At 42.1% G+C, this 22009-nt stretch overlaps 1 protein-coding gene across 3 annotated transcripts; it reads left to right on the forward strand.

Moving 5' to 3' along the window:
- The first annotated feature begins 296 nt into the window (after positions 1 to 296).
- zfyve28 (zinc finger, FYVE domain containing 28) lies at positions 297 to 21386 on the forward strand. 3 transcript variants are annotated; one of them, XM_079370132.1, is made up of 14 exons: positions 298 to 665; positions 11970 to 12110; positions 14379 to 14516; positions 14684 to 14886; positions 15012 to 15101; positions 15234 to 15323; positions 15418 to 15519; positions 15622 to 17160; positions 17390 to 17485; positions 17883 to 18046; positions 18135 to 18248; positions 19009 to 19113; positions 19254 to 19357; positions 19436 to 21386. In XM_079370132.1, the coding sequence occupies exons 1-14, from the start codon at positions 630 to 632 to the stop codon at positions 19565 to 19567; spliced, it is 3054 nt and encodes a 1017-aa protein (XP_079226258.1). In that variant the 5' UTR covers positions 298 to 629; the 3' UTR covers positions 19568 to 21386. The 3 variants fall into 3 exon arrangements, with proteins under 3 accessions (XP_079226260.1, XP_079226258.1, XP_079226259.1); XM_079370133.1 differs by having other exon boundaries at positions 19012 to 19113; XM_079370134.1 differs by lacking the exon at positions 17390 to 17485 and having other exon boundaries at positions 297 to 665.
- The last annotated feature ends 623 nt before the right edge of the window (positions 21387 to 22009 follow it).

A 22009-nucleotide genomic window follows, 5' to 3' on the forward strand; every position in this document is an offset into this window, starting at 1 on the left:
GTAGGCTATGTCATCTCAGTCGTTGTAATATAATCTCAATAGAGCAGGATACTTTTTCGTGGTCCAGTAGACAATGCTTTTCATTTTCACATCAGGATAATCTTGATTCTTCACTCTGAGAGGGGAATATAAATTATTTTAAAATGTATATTTTTTTGAAAATGATATAAAACCCCCATCTCGCTATCGACTGACACGCCTGTATGGTCTGCGGTCTTCTTCGTAAACCCAGTATGAAATTCAGGAGAACAGTATTTGGGAGTGGCCCTTGAAGGCATCATTTCCTGGGAAAGTGGGAGGTGAATGTTGTCAACGTGACTGTCGTCAAGTAACGTTAGAGGGGCAGAGAGCAGAGTCTGTGTCGGTGGGACCTGGAAAGAGACGGACAGCAAAACTCAGGATTCAGTGAAGATGGAAATACGTCGTTGTTTCCGATTCTCTCCCTCATACGCCTTCACCGCCGCGTTGTAACGTTTCATGACAACTTGATTTGTGTTTTTGTACATTTTTCCCGTTTTGGACTCAAACAGCGTCAGCTAGCTTAGCAGCCAGCCGCTGATACTGTCAGACACACAGGTACAAGGAGAGGAGAGGAGGGATAGGTGACAAAGGAAGGTGGCGAGGAAACGATGAACCGCTTTCGAAAGTGGCTGTACAAGCCCAAGGTAAGTTGTTCTAAACCCACAGGCTCAGCCCCACATTCAGTCATTTATAACAGCACAGCTTTAAATATCTAGCTAGCTACCATGAATACTTCACACTTACATGTGCTAACGTTAGCCCGTGTCCCTGATGTTTCACAGTGTTCACCGAGCAGCATATCCCCTTTGTTGTTGTTGTTGTTGTTGTTGATGATGCTTTTCATTGTCAGGGTTAACAACGTTACTGTCGGGCAAAGTTCATGTAAATGTACTGATTAACTTGGAGCTGCCTTCAGCTGACAGTGACATTGATGTCAGGGTCTGATGAAGGCTTTCTTTTTGGCGTTATTGTCAAGAATTATTATTATTTTTATTAACAACATTAAGGTGATAAAAAAAGGTGAGTAAAGCAATAAAAGGCCTAGTTATAATGGCATGGTTACAATAAAAAAAGAAACGTGGAAAATAAAATAGTTTTTTTTAAGTAATTAAAGGGTCGTTTTGTGTTATGTTGTTGGTTCATTTATCAATCAATCATTCTATCAATCAGCTAACCACTCACACTTTTAATTAACTGCTTAATTATTCAATCTATAAAAATCCTTTATTATTTATCATCTCGTGAGAGAAAAATAAGCAAAACCTCAAGAAGTACGAAGTAGGAGCAACGGTAGATATTTGGCATTTAAGCTTTAAAAAAAACACATTTGTTTCCATCAATAGTTGGCAACCAGTCAAGTCAGTTAGTGTATAATACAATTTCTAGTCCTCTCAGCTCTGTAGCACTTGGATGGCTTTGATTTATTTTGTACACATTATCTCAAACTAAATGAAATGTTGGACACAATTTATAGTCACTACTGAGGTGAGCTAATGGATGTGCTGCGATGCTTTAAAGAAAACTCCAGAGTGTGGAAACACACCTGACACAGCAGAGGGATTGGTGGTTTTGTTAAATGAACAGCTTAATAAATGCAGACTGCAGCACTTTCTGGATCAGTATGTGAACATTTCTCCTGGATGGGGATTCTTCATACAATAAGTTTTTGAAGGGTGACATTTTAAACCCACTGCTCCTAAAGCAACAACTTTTCCCACACACAGCTGCAGAGATCTGCTGATCTGTTTCTTGAGAATTATGAGCTTTAGATGTTGTAATATTTAACATGGGTTTATAGCAGCTATGCACTCATAACCTTGTCCTAATTACTCACACTGCATGCTCTTATGGAAAGTTTCCTATCGATAAGAAAAAACATAAAAAACAAAACACTGTACTGTAAGGCAGCCTCCTCTGGATGATGAGTGTAAAGAGTTTGTTCAATATAACATTAAAAGGAAAATTCTGACAATTAAAAAACAGAAAATTAATTCCTCAAACTGTTTGTCAAAAAATCTAAAGGTTTTTAAAAAAAAATGTCTGAGAGTTGAAAGTGTTCTTCATTGTACCTACTGGAGTCCAAAGTCAACAGGCTAAGTGTTTCTAATACATGTTGATCCTTTTGTATATTGGCATACAAGCGGTGAGTGTGTTCCTTGGCCTACAAAATCAACAGTTCTGCTTTGCTCCAAGGTTTTGTAGACACATAATTCCCATTGTCAAATAATTGGAGTTCTTGCGACAGCAATGTTAGTTTGGGATGAAATGTGAAGCCTGTGATTATAGATTATCAACCTGCCTTCGACCACACTCGCACACCTGCGTCACTCCTCTTCTCTGTTTGACCATGTTTGCTGTCACAGCAGTTTGGCGGTCCATTGTCGGGGGGTTAGGCTTAAGTGTTGGGGTTCACCAGAGCATTGTCACACACATGAATGACCTCTGATTCTGAAGTACTGAGCTCTGACATCACTGCCTTTTCTGCCAAATCACAGCCATGGCAGGAATTAGCTGAATAACACATAAGTCTGCTGGTTAAAATGACGTGTTCTGCCTGGAAGGAGAGAAGGGAAAAGTGCTAAAAAAGCCTCGGTTAATTATGCCAATCAGTTTTAAAGACAACAGTAATGGAAGGAGGGCGATCCCTTTACGCTCCTTCTACTGATCAGCAGCTTTGCGAGCAAGTAGTTTGTCTCTTTTGCAGAGTGAAGACATTTCTGTGGTAATCAAAATCTGTTTCCAACCTGCATATTCTGGCATTTCGAGTTGTCCCCCGCACTGCGTTGTCATTCTGCATCAACATTAGGTCGTTTATTATTGAACTATGTTCTTCTGGAGACGGGAAAGCATCGAATCAGCATGTTCCCTTGACTGAAGCGGAGCTATTGATATTTCCAGAGCTCCTCTTTAACTACCTAGAGAAGTCCCCACTGAGGAGGACTTTCTTTTCGCCCCTGCTACACAATCCCTTCCCAGCAGCTTCTTTGAGGGTGGTGTGCAGCTCCGTACAGGACGTTGTGTGCCCGTCTGTCCCGTGCGACTCTGTCGTCAAAGTGCCAACTTGTGGAAGGAGAAGAGATGCATGTGTAAGAATAGATCGTCCCTGTCTTCTTCGGTGAGAGAGGCTTGTCAAAAGGTATATTCATGTGTAAAGAGACGGTTCCTTCTCGGCCTTCAAATCAGTTCAGCTGTTTTTATGTGAGTCGTGCACCTTTTTAATTCTCTACAAACAAGATCTCCCTCCTCGTTGAAGGTATTTTGTAGGTGTGTAGTGATGTACCCGCTGCAGGGAAACTTTTTTTTTTTTTACAAAAGCTGAGAAGCAAAGAAAAGAATCAGGGTGAGGGTTATTAAAAATCAGCGTCATCGCGCATCCTGGCTGTCCAAAACAAAGACGAGATCCAGCTCAGTTCCAAGCAGCCAACGTGGCCTCAGTGTCTCCTTGCCTCTTATTTATCAGCGCTGAACTTACTACGTGATGGCGCGAGGTGTCAGGAAGCTAAACTTCCACACTTCCTCTGTAGCCTGGCCCCCCCCGCCCGCCCCTTTCCTGGTTGTTTACTCCATCAGGCGTTTCAGGAGCTGACCTTCAGCGTCACACCACCTCATCTGTCAGTTTGACGGGCTCACAGCTCGCACCAGGTCCGGGTGCACTCACCTCCATCTACAGGATGTTTCTAATTTGCCTCTCATCCCCCCCCCTCTCCTCTCCTCTCTGGACAGTTCAGTGAGTCGTACGGTAGCTGATACTTTCTGGCTCTCCTCCTTGTTGAAATGTCAGACAGACAGACTTCACTGTGTAGGTTGTTTGCAATTGTAAGAACATCTGTGATGTTAAAGTCTGAAAGCTCTGATAAGGTCATCAAACATTTGAGAGTTCACAGATTGTTGAGAAATGATCTTTTAAACGTAACATATCCCAACAAAGAGAGGCTCCCAGTTTGTTATGTAGCATTATGTTTAAAACGAAGCAAAATACCAAATCTGACTTTGGCATAAATAACATGACTACAGTTTACAGTACAAGGTTTTCTTAATGATTTATCTGCTTTCAAAAAAGAACATTATGTATGTGTATATATATGATAAAGTGCTACTCTTTAAAATTCAAGTGGAAGTTTTGTTTTCTCTAAGCGTTAAGAACTTCTTTATTATTATTATTATTATTTTTATTATTATATGTAAGGATGTAAAGATGAATCGTGAGGCAGTTAAAAATCGATTCAAAGGTGTCAAGGTTTGAATTGTTACTCTGAAAAATGACTTGCAGTAAAATCGTGTCAGCAGGCGTTATCATGGCAGTCGAAGAATTCCTGCTTCCCAAGACAGAAAATGAAAGAAATTAGAAGATAACGGACGAGACAAAAACTTTGTGCAAGTACTGTAATGAGACGGAGAACTTCACAAATAACACAATAATTCTCAAGAACACAACACGATGCAGCGTGTCATCGACACCACAACACCACACTCGACAGGCTCCAATCACCTCCCGATTCTCTCAAAATAAATCATCGGAGAATCGTATCGTGAGTTGAGTGAATGGTGACATCTCTAATAATCTAATAATCTCTTCACGTAAGAGAAGCCTGTGTTGTTAGGCCTTCTTATGGATAGTTTGATGTCTGATCTGTTATCATCCTGGGGCTAATATCCCACCACAGAAGACTTGGAGAGAGAGAGGTTTGTCTTTACTTAAAAAAGTAAACGTGACGAGTTTACGTGATGGTTCGGACAAAGAAACACTTATTTATTTTAAAATAAGTAGTAATCGCTAAAAATGTGTCATTTTAGATTTACAAGGCAGGTTGTTCTTTAACTTCCAAAGCACCAATAGATGACAGATTCAATGAAGTCTTTTAGCAGAAAAGTAACCTGTAATTATTTTGATAATTGTTTCATCTACCAGAAAAATGACTAACACGTTTTAATTAATACTTTGAGAAGTTTTAAATTTTTTATTTTTTTTTAATAATCTTCCAAAAACACTTAAGAAACAATTAGTAGAAAATAATCATCTGCATTAAATAACCTTTAAATTGATAGCGGTTTAATCTACGACTGAAGTGATAAACAGCTGGCCCATGGACAGGGACGTAATGAGAAACAGTTCTCTCTTTGATTCCTGACTAAAAGGTCAAAAGGCTGAACTCTCAATGATTTTGTCATAATTCTCAATAAGTGGTGAATCAGGCTGGCTGACTTCCTCCGTAATGATTCTTCTTCTGCTGTTCATGGCGGACTTGTCTGATAGGCTAGTTGTGATATTTCTCAGCACCTTGTTCGACCCCCTCGACTTTCATTTACCAGTCTCCCCCTGGTTTGTTTGAGGATACTGCCAACATGCAAACTGAAGAACCGAGAGCAGTCAAGGCAATTAGGGTCTTTGCAGACTTGCTGCTTCGCAGTTGGCAGGAAGTTGATGGAAGAGCGAAGCGTAAAACTGCTGAGCAGCGGCCAGGGTATAGCTTCATATTTAGCCCCAGTTTCTGGACTTCTTTGTGGATGTCCCGTTCTGCTTACCCACCAGCCGTGCGGTCATTGATTTGGTGTCAGTTGCAGTGATTTAAAGAGCTGACTGTAGTGCAGATCGAGACATGCCGGGCGATAGAGGGCCGTTTTAAATTCATTGCAGGTAAGAGGAATCAGGGCCCGGTGTCGGAGGGCAGTGATTGAGGAGAAGCTGTTTTGGAAGCCGAGCGAGATTTAAAGGTAACACAGAGAATCAGTGAGTCCTGATATCGACTAAGAGGCTGCACTGATCCTCCCCACCTGACTTCTGTTCTGACCTGTAATCATTTTTACACTTTCTGATCAAGAGCTTCTTCAATTCCTCTTTTCATCGGCACTGATGATAAACATAAAGCAGTCACTCAAGGTGCCCGTTGTTTATCTGTATTATGAGCCCATAAAAAAAAACAACAACAGGCCTGCTCCTTGCTCTGTCTCCTCAGCAGGGGAGGATGAAGGGAAAGAGGAGAACAGTGGGCTGGTATTTTTGGGATTAGATTTTGGCCTCAGTTACAGTTGGCAAGAGATAAATGAGAGGATGCTGTTCTTTAGGAGCTGGAGTTCCTTTTGTTCCTTTTTACTGGATACAAGGCTTCGGAACGAGGAGAAATCCTGACAGATTGAAGAATTGCAACAAGATGACACGCAAAGATATTTTTACTTGTGACTTAATACATTAGCAAATATAATGGATGGATTAATATGCCTGAGTGGATTAGAAAATATAACCTCGTGTTGTCATCTTATTTAGAAATTTGCCAAAATATGATCATTAAGATTTCTAAGTTTCCAGTATTATTGGTATCAGACATTCTTTGATTTACAACATGCCAGGATGTTTCTGATGCTGATGTCATCGTATACAGGGTGTGCATTTCCAACAGGATTTGCCCACTCCATAAAAAGTTGTTGACTCCGTCAGTCTAAAATTTATTTTCCCTTCTTTCACCACAATTTGTCAGCCTGTTCCGGGTTGTATAAGCAGATTACTTCTTGCATAAGAACTTTCCTTCTGACTCTGAAGAGTGAGGTGCCCCTCGACATGTTGACAACAGGGGATCCAGGCAGGGATCAGCGTGGCGTACGAGCCCCTCCACCTTACCTTGACCTGTCAGCCTTGATAATGTGCCGGTACACGCACAGGTCATAGCTCGGTCCAAAAAAAAAAAAAAAAAAAAGCCAGATTAGGGTTGGCTTCTGACTGGAGAGAGGCGCACAGATAATAACATCGGTCCAGATGTGCAGACCACTCTGAATAGATTGAGTTGAGTCTGTTTGCCGCTTGTTGATCCAGTGTCCAGATGGTTAACGCAGGGAGTATTAATCAGCCGTCTGTGATCAGTGTCATCAGTTTGATTGTACGTTTGTTGGAGACAGGTTATTATTATTATTTTTTGAATCAATAACTCAGCAGCTGCAGAAAACGACAGAAAAGTGAGGAAAGACATCCCTGATGTAAGCTGAACATAACGGTGTGACTCGACACAAGTGAGCCGACTTGAGGATGTTTACAATGTTATTACTTTATATTGTAACTGAATATAAATCATGGCTGAGAAAGTTTCCTAGTTTGTTATCAGAATGATTTGCTGGCCCCTGCCTGGGCTTTTATGCTGAGCCCTGAATAATAAATAAGGCGATGAACTGTATCCGGCTGCTCTTAGCCAGTCTGCCAACTGACTGGATGAAGCAGAGTGAACTGGTTTCCCCCCCTACGATATTCGCCTCTGATCCTTGGATGGAGGCCAGAAGGCAGAGAATTGAGCCTGGTGTCGAGTATGGAGGGCCGAGGCAAGGTTTCTGATAAGTCCCCTAAGTGGGCTCAGTCTGCACGCACCGATGCGATGGATGCTCATACGCATCAGCCTCTCCGTCATCTGCACAGTGGCTCAAGGAGAACGCATTCTGAGACGACGCGGAGCGTACGGCGGGCAGCTTCTCTCACTGACACGTTTCAAGAAGAGTCACTCGCTCAGCGCCTGTTATTGATTTCATGTTAAACAACAGCGACAGAAATTTCACAGTCATTGTGAAATGATGAGATTGGAGGGGCCTTAACAGTAATTGTCACTCTGGATGAGTTTGTGGGAACCTAATCGTCTCAGATGAGGGCTTTGTGACCGCAGTGGAGAAGAGTTTTTTTGAGTCAGTTTTAAAGAGAGGGCGCCCAGGACAACTGACAGCAGGAGAGAGGCACGCCACAGGGGACAAAAGGAGAATCTGCTGAATCATTTCCTCACTTAGACAAGGTAGAGCTGTCATTGGTGGTGATGACGCATTCTGCAAGTTCAGGAGTCAGATCCCCAGATGATTACACACTCAACTCTTGTACAAACATTTGTTTTTACCCTTCAAATGATTTCTGCTTCTTCGTTTTTTTATACTTTATAAGACATTCTTTTTCATCATCTCTCATCTTACATGTATTGTGTATAAAGTAGTGAAAAAAATGTATTTAATAGTAAAAGACCTCATGTTTTTTTTTTTTAACAATTTACTTTATACATATAAAGTCAAGTCTGGTACTCTTTGTTATGTAAGCATCTAAAAAGAGACTCTTGTTTCAACAGACAGCCTGCCTTTTTGTTTTCACATTCTAACATCCTAATCACTGACTCATAGTCCATATGACGAGATGCAGATGACTGTCCAAGGCTTTAAGTCTAGATTTGTCTGTAGTTTAGCACTTGTTCTGTCTTCTGCAATTAATCAAAGGCCCTAACTGTGCAGAATTTAGAGGAGATGTTAATTAATTGTAAGTACAATTACTACTTTGACTTTTGCAGTAATCCAGGATTTGGCAGCACCAGCTGTTGGAGAGTAAGTTTTGCACGTACAGACGTTCTATTGTGTTTCTCTGTGGAGTCTTTAATGCTATCCAATCAAAAGCACTCCACATTGTAAACGGGCATATTTCTGACTTACATAAACCTACATGAATAAATGTTTGTCTCATGATGAAGTTGTATTGGTATCATTTAGATTGACTACATGTCTTTTCTTTCTTATACCTTTTGAAATATTTGATCGATTAGTTCCGCGTGGCGCACAGAATGCAATTAGCCAAAGCATTGTTGCCTCTCAGAAAAGTCTATCAGCCTGTCTTTGACTTTTTCTCCCATGATGCAATGCTGAAGGAATGTTGCCTCCTGTGTGAGGAATGCAGCAGGAGGAGGTTAAGGAGGGCGTCTGTCTCAAACACTCCTTGTCTTCCTCTGTCAGCATTGCCATGTCTATATGCCTCAAAAAAAAAAAAAAAAAAAGAATGCCACCACTGTGGGCTGAGAAAAAGCTCTTCCTCTGTGGCCCACTCCTGTTTCCATTTGGTCATCGTGACATTTGTCACATAGACTCAGTCATTGTTAGGCAGTTGTGTAAAGTTCCCTGGCTGCTGATATTATTGCCTTTGTCACTGTTCAGAGATGATGTTTGGATTAGTCGAAGGTTTTTTTGCCTCCTTATGATCAATGAAGATTTCCTTTGTGCTCTCTTCTCGTTAGCCTACGCACTCTGCGAAGCCCACTCCAATTTTTTTTGCCATTATTTTGACAACAATGTAATGATGAATAACACTATTTACAGTGTTCCCTCTGCCTATTGTGTGCTTTAATACTGTGGGTGTCTAACCACAGATTATTTTTACATGTAGCATGTGCAACCTTGTTAAGAAAGTGTAAACAAAGGGCAAAGCCTTTGGAATTCAGGAAGAACTAAATGTGTGAATGTTACAGATTTTCTCTCTGTGCGACAAACTTGGTGTGAAGTTGGCAGCTGTTCATTCGACTGAACTGCCAATCTGCTTAAATCGCGGGCTGCAAACTGAGCGCGATGTCGCTCTGATTTGCAACAGCCACACAAAAAAACTAACAACGTAGTGAACTGCATATTTAAATACTATAACAGGTGTTATCTTTCTTTCAACTGCGTAAAACAGAGGTATATTTTTTTTAATAAATTATAAACCTCCCATGTTGTTAGGATTACTTGTTAAGCTCTCTTTTAAATGAGCTTTAGGACATACAAAGTCTTTCCCTCCTTACAGAAACATTGTACCCTCGCTCTAAGTTATAGGTTATATCTCTGTTTCCTCCTTGCTGTTTGTTCCATTTTTAATGAGAAATGGCGAGGGAACAGCACCATGTATAATATTCAGAGAGAGAAGCTTGGGCCCATGGGGGGGGGGGGGGGGGGGGGGTACATCACGCAACAGGAAGCACCTCAAAGTTAAGAGAAAAGGGTCCTGTGAGAGGGAAATGGCAGTTTGATTTCATGAAGAACATTTCTAGACAGTCATGGCAGGCAAACAAGTCTGTTTACGAGCGAGCTCTATCTTCCTCCAGCCTGCACAGTCACGCTGTCCTCTTCAGCTCCTGTACTGTCAACGAGTCCATGTGGTGTGTGTTGATCCATGTCTGCATGTGCTCTGCATTTTTTCCAACCGTTAACCTTTCGATCAATGTGAGCCCACCCCAGGGTGTGTGTGTGTGTGTGTGTGTGTGTGTGTGTGTGTGTGTGTGTGTGTGTGTGTGTGTGTGTGTGTGTGTGTGTGTGTGTGTGTGTGTGTGTGTGTGTGTGTGTGTGTGTGTGTGTGTGTGTGTGTGTGTGTGTGTGTGTGTGTGTGTGTGTGTGTGTGTGTGTGTGTGTGTGTGTGTGTGTGTGTGCGTGTGTGTGTGTGTGTGTGTGTGTGTTTCTTTGTCCCGGAGGATGATTAAGAAATTAGCATCTTGATTATCCTGTGAAACTCCTTCTTGAATTAGATTTTTCACATAAGTGATACAAATCAGTTAGTATGTTTACATTATAGCTGTATCAGTGACTCCTCTCTGACCTGTGATGAGGCGCTGTAGACACACACACACACACACACACACACACACACACATGTTGACACTTTTCATTCATTCATATTTGGTTTATTTGCAAATTTCAGTGTATGGCCATCGTGCACACTATAGTATCTGTTATTGTCTTTAAATGCTTTAAAACATATTTATGTCATCTGGAAACAAAGTAAAAGGTAAAAACCTAACAGATGTCATTAATTTATGGATGCCAGTTTGTATTATTTATGCCTCGTCAACTCCACACTTGGCAAAGCGGAGTGCAGTCTGTTGTTAAATTGGCTTAAACAATGTTCTATTTACCTTTTTTCATTTTGCATCCCTCCCTATAAATCAGTTTAAACACCAGCTCATAGTCTTCTTTGCATGAGATTATATTTCACAACCCCTACATTAGCTGGTTGTCTGCTTGGTACGTACGATAAAAAGTGTGTAACTAAACTGATTTAAGACTCCACCTGGGGCGGCAGGAGCTCACTTTGTCGGGATTTGGGTTGGGAAACGGAAGGACACCGATTTCAAGTCGCGATGAGGACCAAATCTGGAAATTGGCCTGTTATCTGTAAGAGCTGTCGTAGCAGTGATCACGTAACAGCTGATCATAGTATGTGATTTATGTGCAAACTGGCCCACTGTTAAAATGCATGCCACTATATGAACAGTGTTCATCTTACTTTACTCACTACTGCGATAAATGGACACAGACTCAACAACGAGAGCACATCCAAACGGCTCAAATAAAGCAGATTACTACTGATATTCCTCACTCTGCATTGTTGCTGTTTACTCTGTGCATGACATAAATATTTTAGTCATTACGGGATTACGCGGAGGGTTTAAAATCTTGTTCATAACTGGTACAGTATAAAAAGCGTTTCTGTCTCAGTGATCCCCTGATAACAGCCAAACACAGCGTGCTCTCTTCAGGCTTCAAAGTTATCCTGACTTCTCTCTGTTTGAGCTGAGTAGCATCCTATTTGCTTTGATATTCAGTGATTTCCTCTACAGGTTTTGTGAATTGTGACATGTACTGTAAATCCAACTGGTTTGGGATTATTTATGACAACACTGATCGTTAGGCTAAGAATTCATCGACTGTTATATCAGCGGATGTATTGAATATTTGAGTCTTTTTGTTTTCTACTAGTTATTGGGATCAGAACTTGCCAGTAATCTCCCACAAATTTAAAAGTCCACAAAGTATGCCTCTCTTTCAGTCTTAATAAAGTGTTTGTGAGTCGCTGGAGATGAAATAACTATTTCCTTTGTCGATTCTCTTAAAAGTCACTTGTAGCATTACAAAAGGGTCAAACTTTTGCACTCAAAAAACAAACAAACAAAACAAAAATGTAAGTTGTCATTCATCACGTTGTGCCATTTTTCCCAGGACTTAGTGTCTCAGAAATAATGTGAGTTGTGTTTATGCACAAGATCGAAGAATAAGAAAAAAAAAACTCGCATTACGAGTCCTGTCCAAACTTAAACAGGAGGAATAGTCTTTGCAATCCAAGTAATGAATTGTATTCGTTTTTCATGATGGATTTATGTTGATGAAAACATTGTCTGCATGACGCCCTCCTTTGTGTTCTTGTGCAGAGGACGGACCCTCAGCTCCTGGCCCAGTTCTACTACGCTGATGAAGAGCTGAATCAGGTGGCCACCGAGCTGGACGGCCTCGATGGCAGGAAGGACCCTCAGAGATGTACCCTGCTGGTCAACCAGTTCCGCTCTTGTCAGGTCAGCATGGAGAACCGAAAAAAGTCAGCGACCTTCTGCAGCTTTCATTTGATCAGCTTAATTACATCGTCTGTGAATAAGCAGTGCGATTATAAAGGCGACTCTAAAAAAACAACCCGATTGTGAAATGAAGATTACAGCTCCCATAGATCGTGCTGGCTGTTATCATTCTGCCTTTTACTTTTAATGATCAGTGATCCCTTCTTAATGTTCATCCAGTAGGAGACTCTTTTCAAAGATCTAGGAATACATACAAGACCTTGTTTGGCCTGAAAACTAAAAATAGACAACACCTTCTTTATCACCCTGATTCCAGACACATGTTATTATATGACTACTGCCCTACTTAACATTGTTTGGCCTTTTTTGTTTTTTCTTTATCAGCATCAGTTTTGTTGATAAGAGGAGACCTTGTTGGGACTCAGATGCGGGCTAGTTAAATAGATAATCTGTCTTCTTTCATAAAGAACATTTAGCTCTGACTGAAAATGGGCTCTGCTTTTCAATACTTTGTCCAGAATGGGTCTTCCTTTTTCTTTTTTCTTTTTTTTCCGACTTTTTGCAACAACCTATAAATCAAACAAATTGAGTTTTTCGTGATGAGTGTACAAGGTTTGTTTTTTTATAAGTTGTGATACAGGTTGTTGTTCACGGTCTTTATGCTGAGGCTGAGAGGAGCTCAGGATGTGTAGGTGTGCATGACCGATGGCTGCCGTACTCAGTCATGCTGGGAGAGGTGGAGGTGGCTTAGGGGGGGGTCGTCATCTGGCCCGTCGTGCCTAAGCCTCTCCCCACCGCCTCAGCACAGGTGGAAGAGCTCTTAATAAGGCCATTACTTGGTCTCCGACTGTTCTGCATCTTTCCTCTTCAATCTTTCCTCCTACCAATCTGTCATCCTGTTTTTCTTTTTTTTTTCTCTCTCTCTGTTTATTGTTCTCATGCTACAATTTTTTTGGTTTGACCTCTGAGGTTTCTTTAAACACATTTTTTTTTTAAACTCCTCTCAAATGTTTCAAAGCAGAGGTTTTTCAGCAGTTTTGTCTGACTTATTTGTGTCTGTATTCTTAATTAGTCTCTGATTTGACCACCCTAAGTTGCAGTGAAAATGTTGAGCAGTACATTTTCAGCCCTTGTATGTCCATGGAGGAGTCTTTTCAGTCGCATACCTCCTCGAGGTTTTGGAGAGAGAATTAAGAAGCATGATACCCCACAGCCCCAAGGCCCCAAGAATAGAAGACGAGTGCACTCAAGCCAACATTTTGCACTTAAACCTGCCACTGCAGATATCAGCTCTTATTCACGGCCCTCTGTGGGGGTTTCTGGCATGCTGCTCATTTTATGTTGGCACGGCTTTTCTTACAGCATGGCCTGCTGGTACAGGCGAGCAAGCAAATGTGTGTTTTGAGATGGACAAAGATTGAGGCACACACAAGAAACAGAAGGAACAAGAAGAGCCGGAGATGGATGGTTAAAAAGAGACAAATATAAACTTAAAAAAAAAAAAAAAGGGAGCCAAGTCTGCCTTTTGTGACTCTGGTGGTTCAGGTATCACGCAAGAGTCACTACCTTTTTAAATGATTTGAAAAGGATAGAAGTGAAGGTTATCATGGATGTCCCCTGCTGGGTGAGGCTCACTGACAGTCGGTTTTATTCCCAGACAGGTCCAGGACACACACACACACACACACACACACACACACACACACACACACACACACACTCGCACACATCTGCACACAGCAAGCAGCCATAAAGGAATCGGTGGTTAAGCTCTCCTTCTCAAAGCTTTTTAATCTTTCTCCTCGGGGCAGGCAGAGAAAGACGCAGTGCTGTGCCTGACAAGATTACAGTGCAGTGCAGCTGCGGTTGAGTGAAAGGCTCATTGTAAGTCATTGTTATGGCTGTTGTACATGCCAGCGGCACATAAGCTCTTGATTAGCTCTTGCTGTGTACAAGTGTGACACTGCGTTTTCACTGCTGGAATTATGGACTTCAGTTTAGTGTTTTTATTGAAGGAGAATGTAACTGGGTGAGCTGTAATGGTCCCATGTGTTGTCAGATAGTTTTCATTCATGACCTAATCAATGGTGTTTAAAAGCTACAGTATAATGGCCCTCTTGAAAGAGGTGTAGCTGGGATTATTTACGCACGTTGGTTAAAATAAACAACCTAGGATTTTTTCTTTCAACAGATCTTTTCTCACTCATGCTTATGACTTCTTGTAGTTTCTTCAATTTAGATTGGTGTCACTCTTATGCTCATCTGCAGGACACTGTGTTGAACATCATCAATCAGATCATGGATGAATGTATCCCCGACGACCGGGCCAACAGAGACTTCAGCGTTAAGTTCCCCGAGGAGATTCGTCATGACAACCTGGCAGGGCAGCTGTGGTTTGGGGCCGAGGTAGAGTATTCCCTTCAGTGTTTCTGTAGGAGAAAACAACTTTGCACAAGTCCTACACAAGTGCACTTTATCTATATCATCATACCACTTATAAAAAAAACAAAAACATTTCAGATTAATCTTCTGCAGAAGGACGGCTCATTTATTATTGATATCTTCCTGTGCAGTGTTTGGCTGCCGGCTCTATCATCATGAACAGGGAGATAGAGAGTATAGCCATGAGGCCCCTGGCTAAGGACCTCACTCGCAGCTTAGAGGAGGTTCGTAACATCACCAGAGACCAGGCCCTGAGAGACCTCAACTTGTACACAGACCGAATGAAGGACGCACTGCAACATTTCGACAGCCTTTTTGCGGAGTTTGAGCTCAGGTAAATAAAGGAACCAGAAACTTTTTTGCAATAAAAGTAAATCCCATTCATCATCCTCTTAATGTGTGCTCTGTTCTCAGACATTAAACGCTGTCATTATTACTTTTTTTTTTTGCCATGGCCAGTTATGTGTCCGCCATGGTGCCTGTGAAGTCTCCCAAAGAATATTATGTACAGCAGGAGGTGATTGTGCTCTTCTGTGAGACTGTGGAGAGGTGAGTTCACAGAAGAATACATCCGTCACAGCACTGCAGACTTCATTCGAAATGTACTGCTATCTGAATCTTGTGTGAAGATAAAGTGCTTCATTTCTTCTTCTTGCGTTTTCCCCTGTGTTGCTGTCTCAGGGCCCTGAAGCTGGGCTACCTCACACAGGACTTGATCGATGACTATGAACCCGCTCTGATGTTTACAATTCCCAGACTAGCCATTGTGTGGTAAGTGTTGCCTGTCCTCTCCATTTGTCTGCCCATCTCTTTGTTTTCTAATCCCTCCTGCACCTCTCACATTATTGTAACGTTATTTTGTTAGTGGGCTGGTTGTGTATTCAGATGGACCTCTCAACCTTGACCGAAAATCAGAGGACATGTCCGAGCTCTTCCGACCTTTTCGCACTTTGTTGAAGAAAATCAGGTAAAGTCTGGAAATAATTCAAAAACTAAATGGTGTTTTCAGCGTGTTCGTTCATTTTTGTCCTCCTTAAAAAGTTTCAATTATCTGATGGTGCTTTCACAGAGACCTGCTGCAGACCCTGACAGAGGAAGAGTTGATCACACTGGAGAGGAATCTGTGTATCTCTCAGGATGGGGAGTTGTGCACGGACCAGGCACTGGCCACAAACAGCTCACAAGCTCCAGTCCAAGAGAATCACTCATCCTGCAAACCCACTAATGACACCTCTAAGGGGGAGAGCGGAGGGGAGCAGGAGCATCTGGCTCTGTTTGTCTGTCCCAGCCAGGAGGAGGAGCCGACGGAAGTGGAAAAGGCCTGGGAGGAGGTGGAGACAGAGAGGGGGGAAGAAGAGCAGGAGCAGGGCCTGCTGTGCGAGGAGGCAGAGGAAGCTGAGTTGGCCTGCTCCATGCAGTACGATGAGGAGGAGCTGGAGCAGCTCAACATGATGGTTTACCGCGTGGGAGACGAGATGTCCACCCTGCTTTCGCCTCCCAGCCAGGGTCAGTCCCCGGCACACCAACCAGGCAGAGGAGACTCCAGCGGGGCTTCCAGTTCGGAGGCCTCACCTCGAAGGCTCCTGGTGAGCCGGGGAAGGACAGGCATCTACGTAGAGGAGGAGGACCGGGTCTTCCTGATGGAGGACCTTGACGCAGCAGGAGACATCACCTGCAACTCAAGAGAGGCGTATAGTTGCGTCGCCTCTCCATCCAAAGCAGCAGAGTCCGCGGTTCGTCCTGTGCAGCGTAAACCAAGTCCACGGCTGGACTCTAACAGGAATAGCTGGTTTTCGGAGGCCCAGTCAGAGCAGCCATGCCCACAACCGCGAAGACACAACAGACACTGTCCTCATGCAAAGCGACCTCTGTGCACCTCTGCTCCTGGCTCAGAACCTCTGCCTTACACTAATGGATGGGACATGGGTTTGGAGGGGACAGCATCTGAAACAGCTGAGGTTATTGCCCACCGCATGGGTGGGATGAAACTGTCGGCCACGGTCATCTTTAACCCTCGCTCGCCAAGCTTGTCAGAGCTGGCCGTGGACAAGCTGCTTCTGCCGCGGCCCGCTCCCTCTGAGATCGAGCCATGCGGCCCCCTGGTGGCCACCCACTGCCTGCTCAACTCATGTGTCTGCTGCGGGAGCTGCGAGGACGGCCACGAAGACGCCATCACCAATGAGAACACTGGACTCGGGTTAGGACTTGCCCTGGGATTGGACAAACACTGTAAGATGGCAGCCCCCAGCACTGTCATCCAGTCTTCCGCCTGCCGGCTTCCCCCGCGAGGTCACGAGCCTCATTGTAAGGGAGTGCTTGCCCAGTTTACTCCCCCTTCCACCCGCTCTCCCGCAGAAACACTGGAAGATGATTCGAGCTCCCAGCTCTGTGAGCAGTGCCTGTTGAAGCCTAAAGTGCCGGGGCACCATGCGCAGGACTGTGGCATTAGCAAAGGGGATGGACCCTCCCCCCTCAACCAGCAGTTAGAGACAGAGAAGAGGCAGCAGGCCAGTGGAGGCCGAGAAAGGGACAAAGATACGGAGACTGACAGACCGGGAACTAGAGACTGGAAGAGGGAAACCAAAGAGGACAGCAGGAGGAGCTCCAGGTGCACTGTCATTTTTAAATAATTTAGATTTAATTAGGGTACCCTATTTTTGGTATATATGCTATGTTTTCATTTTTGTATTTAATTTAATTTAAATCAATCTTTTTCTTTCACATATTTTTTAAAATCAATTTACTACGTCATTCTCTGTGTTTCTTTTACAATTGTGTTTGTTCTATCCTTCATTTATTTGTTTTTGCCTTTAAACAAATGATTTGGTTGTTTTTAGTTTTCAGAGTTCCCCCCTCAGCTCTGTGTCAGGTAGTGACTGTGAGAGTGTGTCGGTCACCACATGTAGTCTGTCAAGCAGTGCATACACTCCCAGGTAAACTCATTAATCATGAATGTGTGTTTCATATGTTTGTGAGTCTTACTACGTTCCCTCGCTCTGATGAAGACAAAAGCGTCCTCACTAGTTCGATGAAATGATGGCTTTGTTCATTTTCCAGTCTTTATGCTGGCTTTGTTCACAGTCAGCAATTGACTGAAGTGTCAGTCACTGCTCCGCGAAAGGACTTCAAGTGACAGTATTGATTAGCCTCCTGGTGTTGTGTGAAATGTGATCAGACATGTTAGAGTAGTGATTTCCATGTACATTTTGTACTGTCCTAAGAAATGTTTTCCTTTTGACTTGCTTTAATATTTGGCTTCAGATATTCAAGCTGATTGGCATTTTTGTTTAAGAGGACATAATAAAAAGTTTCTGTTACCCCTCCCTACAGCCCTGTAAGCAGTCTGACACCCAGTTCTGGTACATCTGAAGACCAGGACCATCAAGAGATTCAGTTGGCCCTTCAAGAGGCCAAGATGGCTGCCAGGAACAAGATCCGATCCCGTTTCCACAGCAGCAGTGACCTCATCCACCGCCTCTTTGTTTGTATATCAGGTGAACACTCTCACTTTATTATCAGCTCCCCCTCGATGTCTTCGTCTCTCCTACGCTGATATCCATTACATGTTCTTCTGTGATGCAGGTGTTGCTGATCAGCTGCAGACCAACTATGCCAGCGACCTTCGCAGCATCCTAAAGACTCTGTTTGAAGTCATGGCAACAAAGTGTGAGCAGGGAGACAATGATAAACAAAAAGGTGTGAAAAAACATGGAAACTGTGCTGAGTTGGTGGGACTGAAATATTTTTTTGAACCAAACTTTAGATAGATATTGATCTCAAACTTTATATTGCTTTTAAAGGTTTAATATTAGTTCTTAAACACGTAAAAACTGAATTGTACTAAACGACGAAAAAGGACGCTGTCTACGGATCACATAAAGAGAAAGTTCAGCAGAATCGGAAGCTTTACTCGGCTCTTCTCTCGGCGGTGCTTTTTTTTTAGCCACAGCAACCTAAAAGTCCTTTGTACATCAGCTGATCAACCCTAAACTGCAGAGAAACAATGTGTAGTGGAACATTATCGAAACAGCCAGAAATTTCCCCACAATGTTGGTAGAAGATTGAAAATGGGGTTTAAAGAGAATGAATAAACAGGCCTTAATTCATCAGGTGACCAGAAATGTGAGTCCTGCTGGATGTGTTAAGAAGCAGCTGTTTATCATATCAACTTAAAAGTTGTTCAAATGTCAGTGATGTGTCAACAACGTGTTTCATCTCACCTTAAACTCAAAGGGGGAAAATATCAGTTTTTGCAATCTCAGCAATTCAAATTAGCGATTACAATCCAGTTGTTGGATTTGTATGACTCCAACACAATTCAGAAGTCAACCATACAGCTTGTGAAGTATGCATCATGCTTAATTAAAAAAAGCATCAATCTATGACATAAACACTGTTTCTTTTCTTCTTCTTCTTCTTCTTCTTCTTCTTCTTCTTCATCTTCTGTGGTGTCCAGCAGGTCCTGTCCTGCGTAGTGCTGTCCTTGAGGATTGTGCTCTTTGTCAGGAGACCATTTCCTCTTCAGAATTGGCAGCAAAGGCCCGGGAAGGCCAGTTTGAAGGTCAGCAAATCCACAAACAAACCCACTCGGAGTTTAGTTGAAATGTCAGCCTGATTCTGTTTGCCATATTTCTCTGCAGTAGATGTACTTTTAGTGACAGGCCTACTTTGTGGTAACTGTATTTTGTTGAAACTCTGTAGACCCCCCGGACTGGGTCCCTGATGAAGCCTGTAACTCCTGCGTTGCTTGCAAGGCTCCCTTTACCGTCATCCGCAGAAAGCATCACTGTAGAAGCTGTGGAAAGGTAAAAGGACAAACTAATGACTCATACATGTGTGTTTTCATCATATGGACAGTAACTGATAAATGACTGTTATTTCAGATCTTCTGCTCTCGCTGCTCCTCCCATTCGGCTCCTTTGCCCCGGTATGGCCAGGTGAAGCCTGTCAGGGTTTGCACTCACTGCTACATGTTTCATGTCACGCCCTTCTACAGCGACAAGGCTGGCATCTAACCGCTGATGATCGCTGAAAGCACAAAGTGAATAGAAAATGCAACAGACATGTCCAAGGCTGTGTACAAAGCAGACTGCTCATTGTAACAGCTCAGCAAGGCTTCGGGGTTAAGACCATACAGATTACGGAACAGAGATAGGAGACGCACACCTGTGAGGCGCCTTGTTCCTGTTGATTCACAGGGATCGGTGCATCACTGCAAACACAAGGGTTTGTTTTCAGCGCAAAGCCGACACACACAAATGATTCACAAATGCCTGACAGACTGTAGAGGTACAAAAGTGAGAGTGCATGAGCAGGCAGTGGTGGATTTTGAGCTGGCTTTGCAACAGTCCTCTGTACCATTTAGCTGCACAAAATCAAAGTTGGCTACCTGGTTTGATTCGTTGCATTTGGTGTAATGGAAAGGAAATGTGACAATTTTTTAAAATCATTGCTTTAGTGAGCTTCCTACTTTTGTGCCAGAGATCCTGCGGGACTCAGATTACACTAAAGAATGTCAGTCAAGATAACAATGTAAATAAGGATAAATCTGGTAAAAGCTACACTACAGTGTCTCCAGTACAAAGTTACTATATATGGGAACTGGAGAGCAATCATCACCAGGCTACCAGTACCGGTAAAGCAAAAATTAACAACTGACAGCTTTTACAACGAGAATTCTTAATGCCCTTACTGGCAATGAATGTGTAATTCTTTATCACTTTGCAAGATGGGGTCTAACGCGTTCCAACACGTTTACATCTTGACGGCAGCAGGCTGTGCCTTTTGCTTTAAAAGTGATACAACAGCATGTTTAGTTTTCTCTGGGGACTCTGCTGCACTCTGAGATAGATAAAAGGGATTCCTTAGTCATCACTAGCTTTGTTTACATGAACACAAATAATCAGAAAAAAGGCTGATCAGAGTTAAAATGCTCAATATACACTCGTCAAAAAAAGAGACGGATCAAGGATATTTCATTCAGAATGAGACTGGTGGTTTATCCTAATTATTGTTCAGATCAATATTCATGTACACCATCCAACTGTCAGGACTTGAAGGCCTGGTTGACCTCTTTGTACGATTTGTTCTGAACCAGAGACTTTTTGAGGTGCTGGTCTACAGTCTACAAGAAGGTTAATACCCAATAAATGCTCTTACAAACACGAGAGTGCACTATTATGACATCAACTGCAATGATACTGCACATTTTATAAACAACCTTTTGCGATAAAAGGTTATTTCTTTTGGGAGATGTTTCATTTGGGTTAATACTAAATTATTTCTTTGGATCTTATGGTACAGGAGCAGATAGTTTGCTCCTGGCTTCTGCTGTTTAATCTGCTTCTACCGCAATTACAGCATACAATGTTTCCTCCATGCTCAATACAAATTAACGGTTTGTACATCTGAACTGTGAAAAGTAGCTAATCTTAAATTGTTGCCCTAAAATATCCCATTATGTCCATTCTGCTCTGACTCTAAAGCAGTTTCCTCAGGCATAACATAATCAGAGTCACTCACTCTTGTCTGATCAGCACTACTTCCTCAAATATCGTATAACTTACTTTGAGAAGGTTTGTGTTTTTCTTTTATAAAGAACAAAAATATGTATGAAGCTATAAATACCTTTTATGTAAATTACAAGGAAACGTAGTAATTAAAGGGCGGGATATCCTTTTATTGTTTAAGAGCTTGGTCTTATTTTGTAAAAAAAAATAAAAATTATGGACATTTCCATGATAAGAGCTGTGTGAAATATTCAACAAACAAATATTGTTATATAGTTTTAAATGCAATGTATATTGAAATAAATTACTTTTTCCTGTTTAAAAATGTTGACTGAAAACTTCTCTTTTCTTAACTTGGATGTTGATTGATCAAACTACTTCCATTATAGCTCAATCCAAACATGTCTTTAACTTATTTAAGAAAAATCAAATGTGGAATGGGTTGAAAAATGTAATGATTGAATATCATTTTAATACTAACACTGATGTTCCAAAAAGTCCAAAAGCATTAACTATTTGTCAGCTTTTACTGCTATTTGAGTAGGCCATCTAAGCCGAAGAGCAACACCCTGCTTTGCTGTTCTTGGATTTTTATTGAGTTCGAGTGACATAGTCTCTTCAAATTGTCCCACATGGTTACATTTTTACTGAAAGATTTGTTTGTCTGTTAGATGTATTATGTGTCTTCATTGAGTTTTATTTGGATAAATAATCTAATCCTACTGCATCCTAAAAGAAAATGTATCAAACAACTGGGAAGTGTAGGACCCAGCGTTTCTAGGCATGAGCCAAACATGACACTACAGTCAGTATGTAAGCTGTCAGCTTCTGTTACTTTGATTATGAGTTTGTGCCATTTCTTATTAGTTCCTCAATGTAATGGGAGTTACCTTATTCCTCCTTATAGCACAGGTTTAGCTGTCAGTGTTGGAATAGATGCAAAAAAAC

This window comes from Symphodus melops (assembly GCF_947650265.1).
Source record: "Symphodus melops genome assembly, chromosome: 19".
In the NCBI taxonomy this organism is placed as follows: domain Eukaryota; kingdom Metazoa; phylum Chordata; class Actinopteri; order Labriformes; family Labridae; genus Symphodus; species Symphodus melops.

Coding starts and splice junctions, on each gene's coding strand:
- zfyve28 (XM_079370132.1), top strand. CDS start 630: ATGAACCGCTTTCGAAAGTGGCTGTACAAGCCCAAG. Junction 12,111..14,378: donor ACCAGTTCCGCTCTTGTCAG/GTCAGCATGGAG, acceptor GCTCATCTGCAG/GACACTGTGTTGAACATCAT. Junction 15,520..15,621: donor ACTTTGTTGAAGAAAATCAG/GTAAAGTCTGGA, acceptor GTGCTTTCACAG/AGACCTGCTGCAGACCCTGA.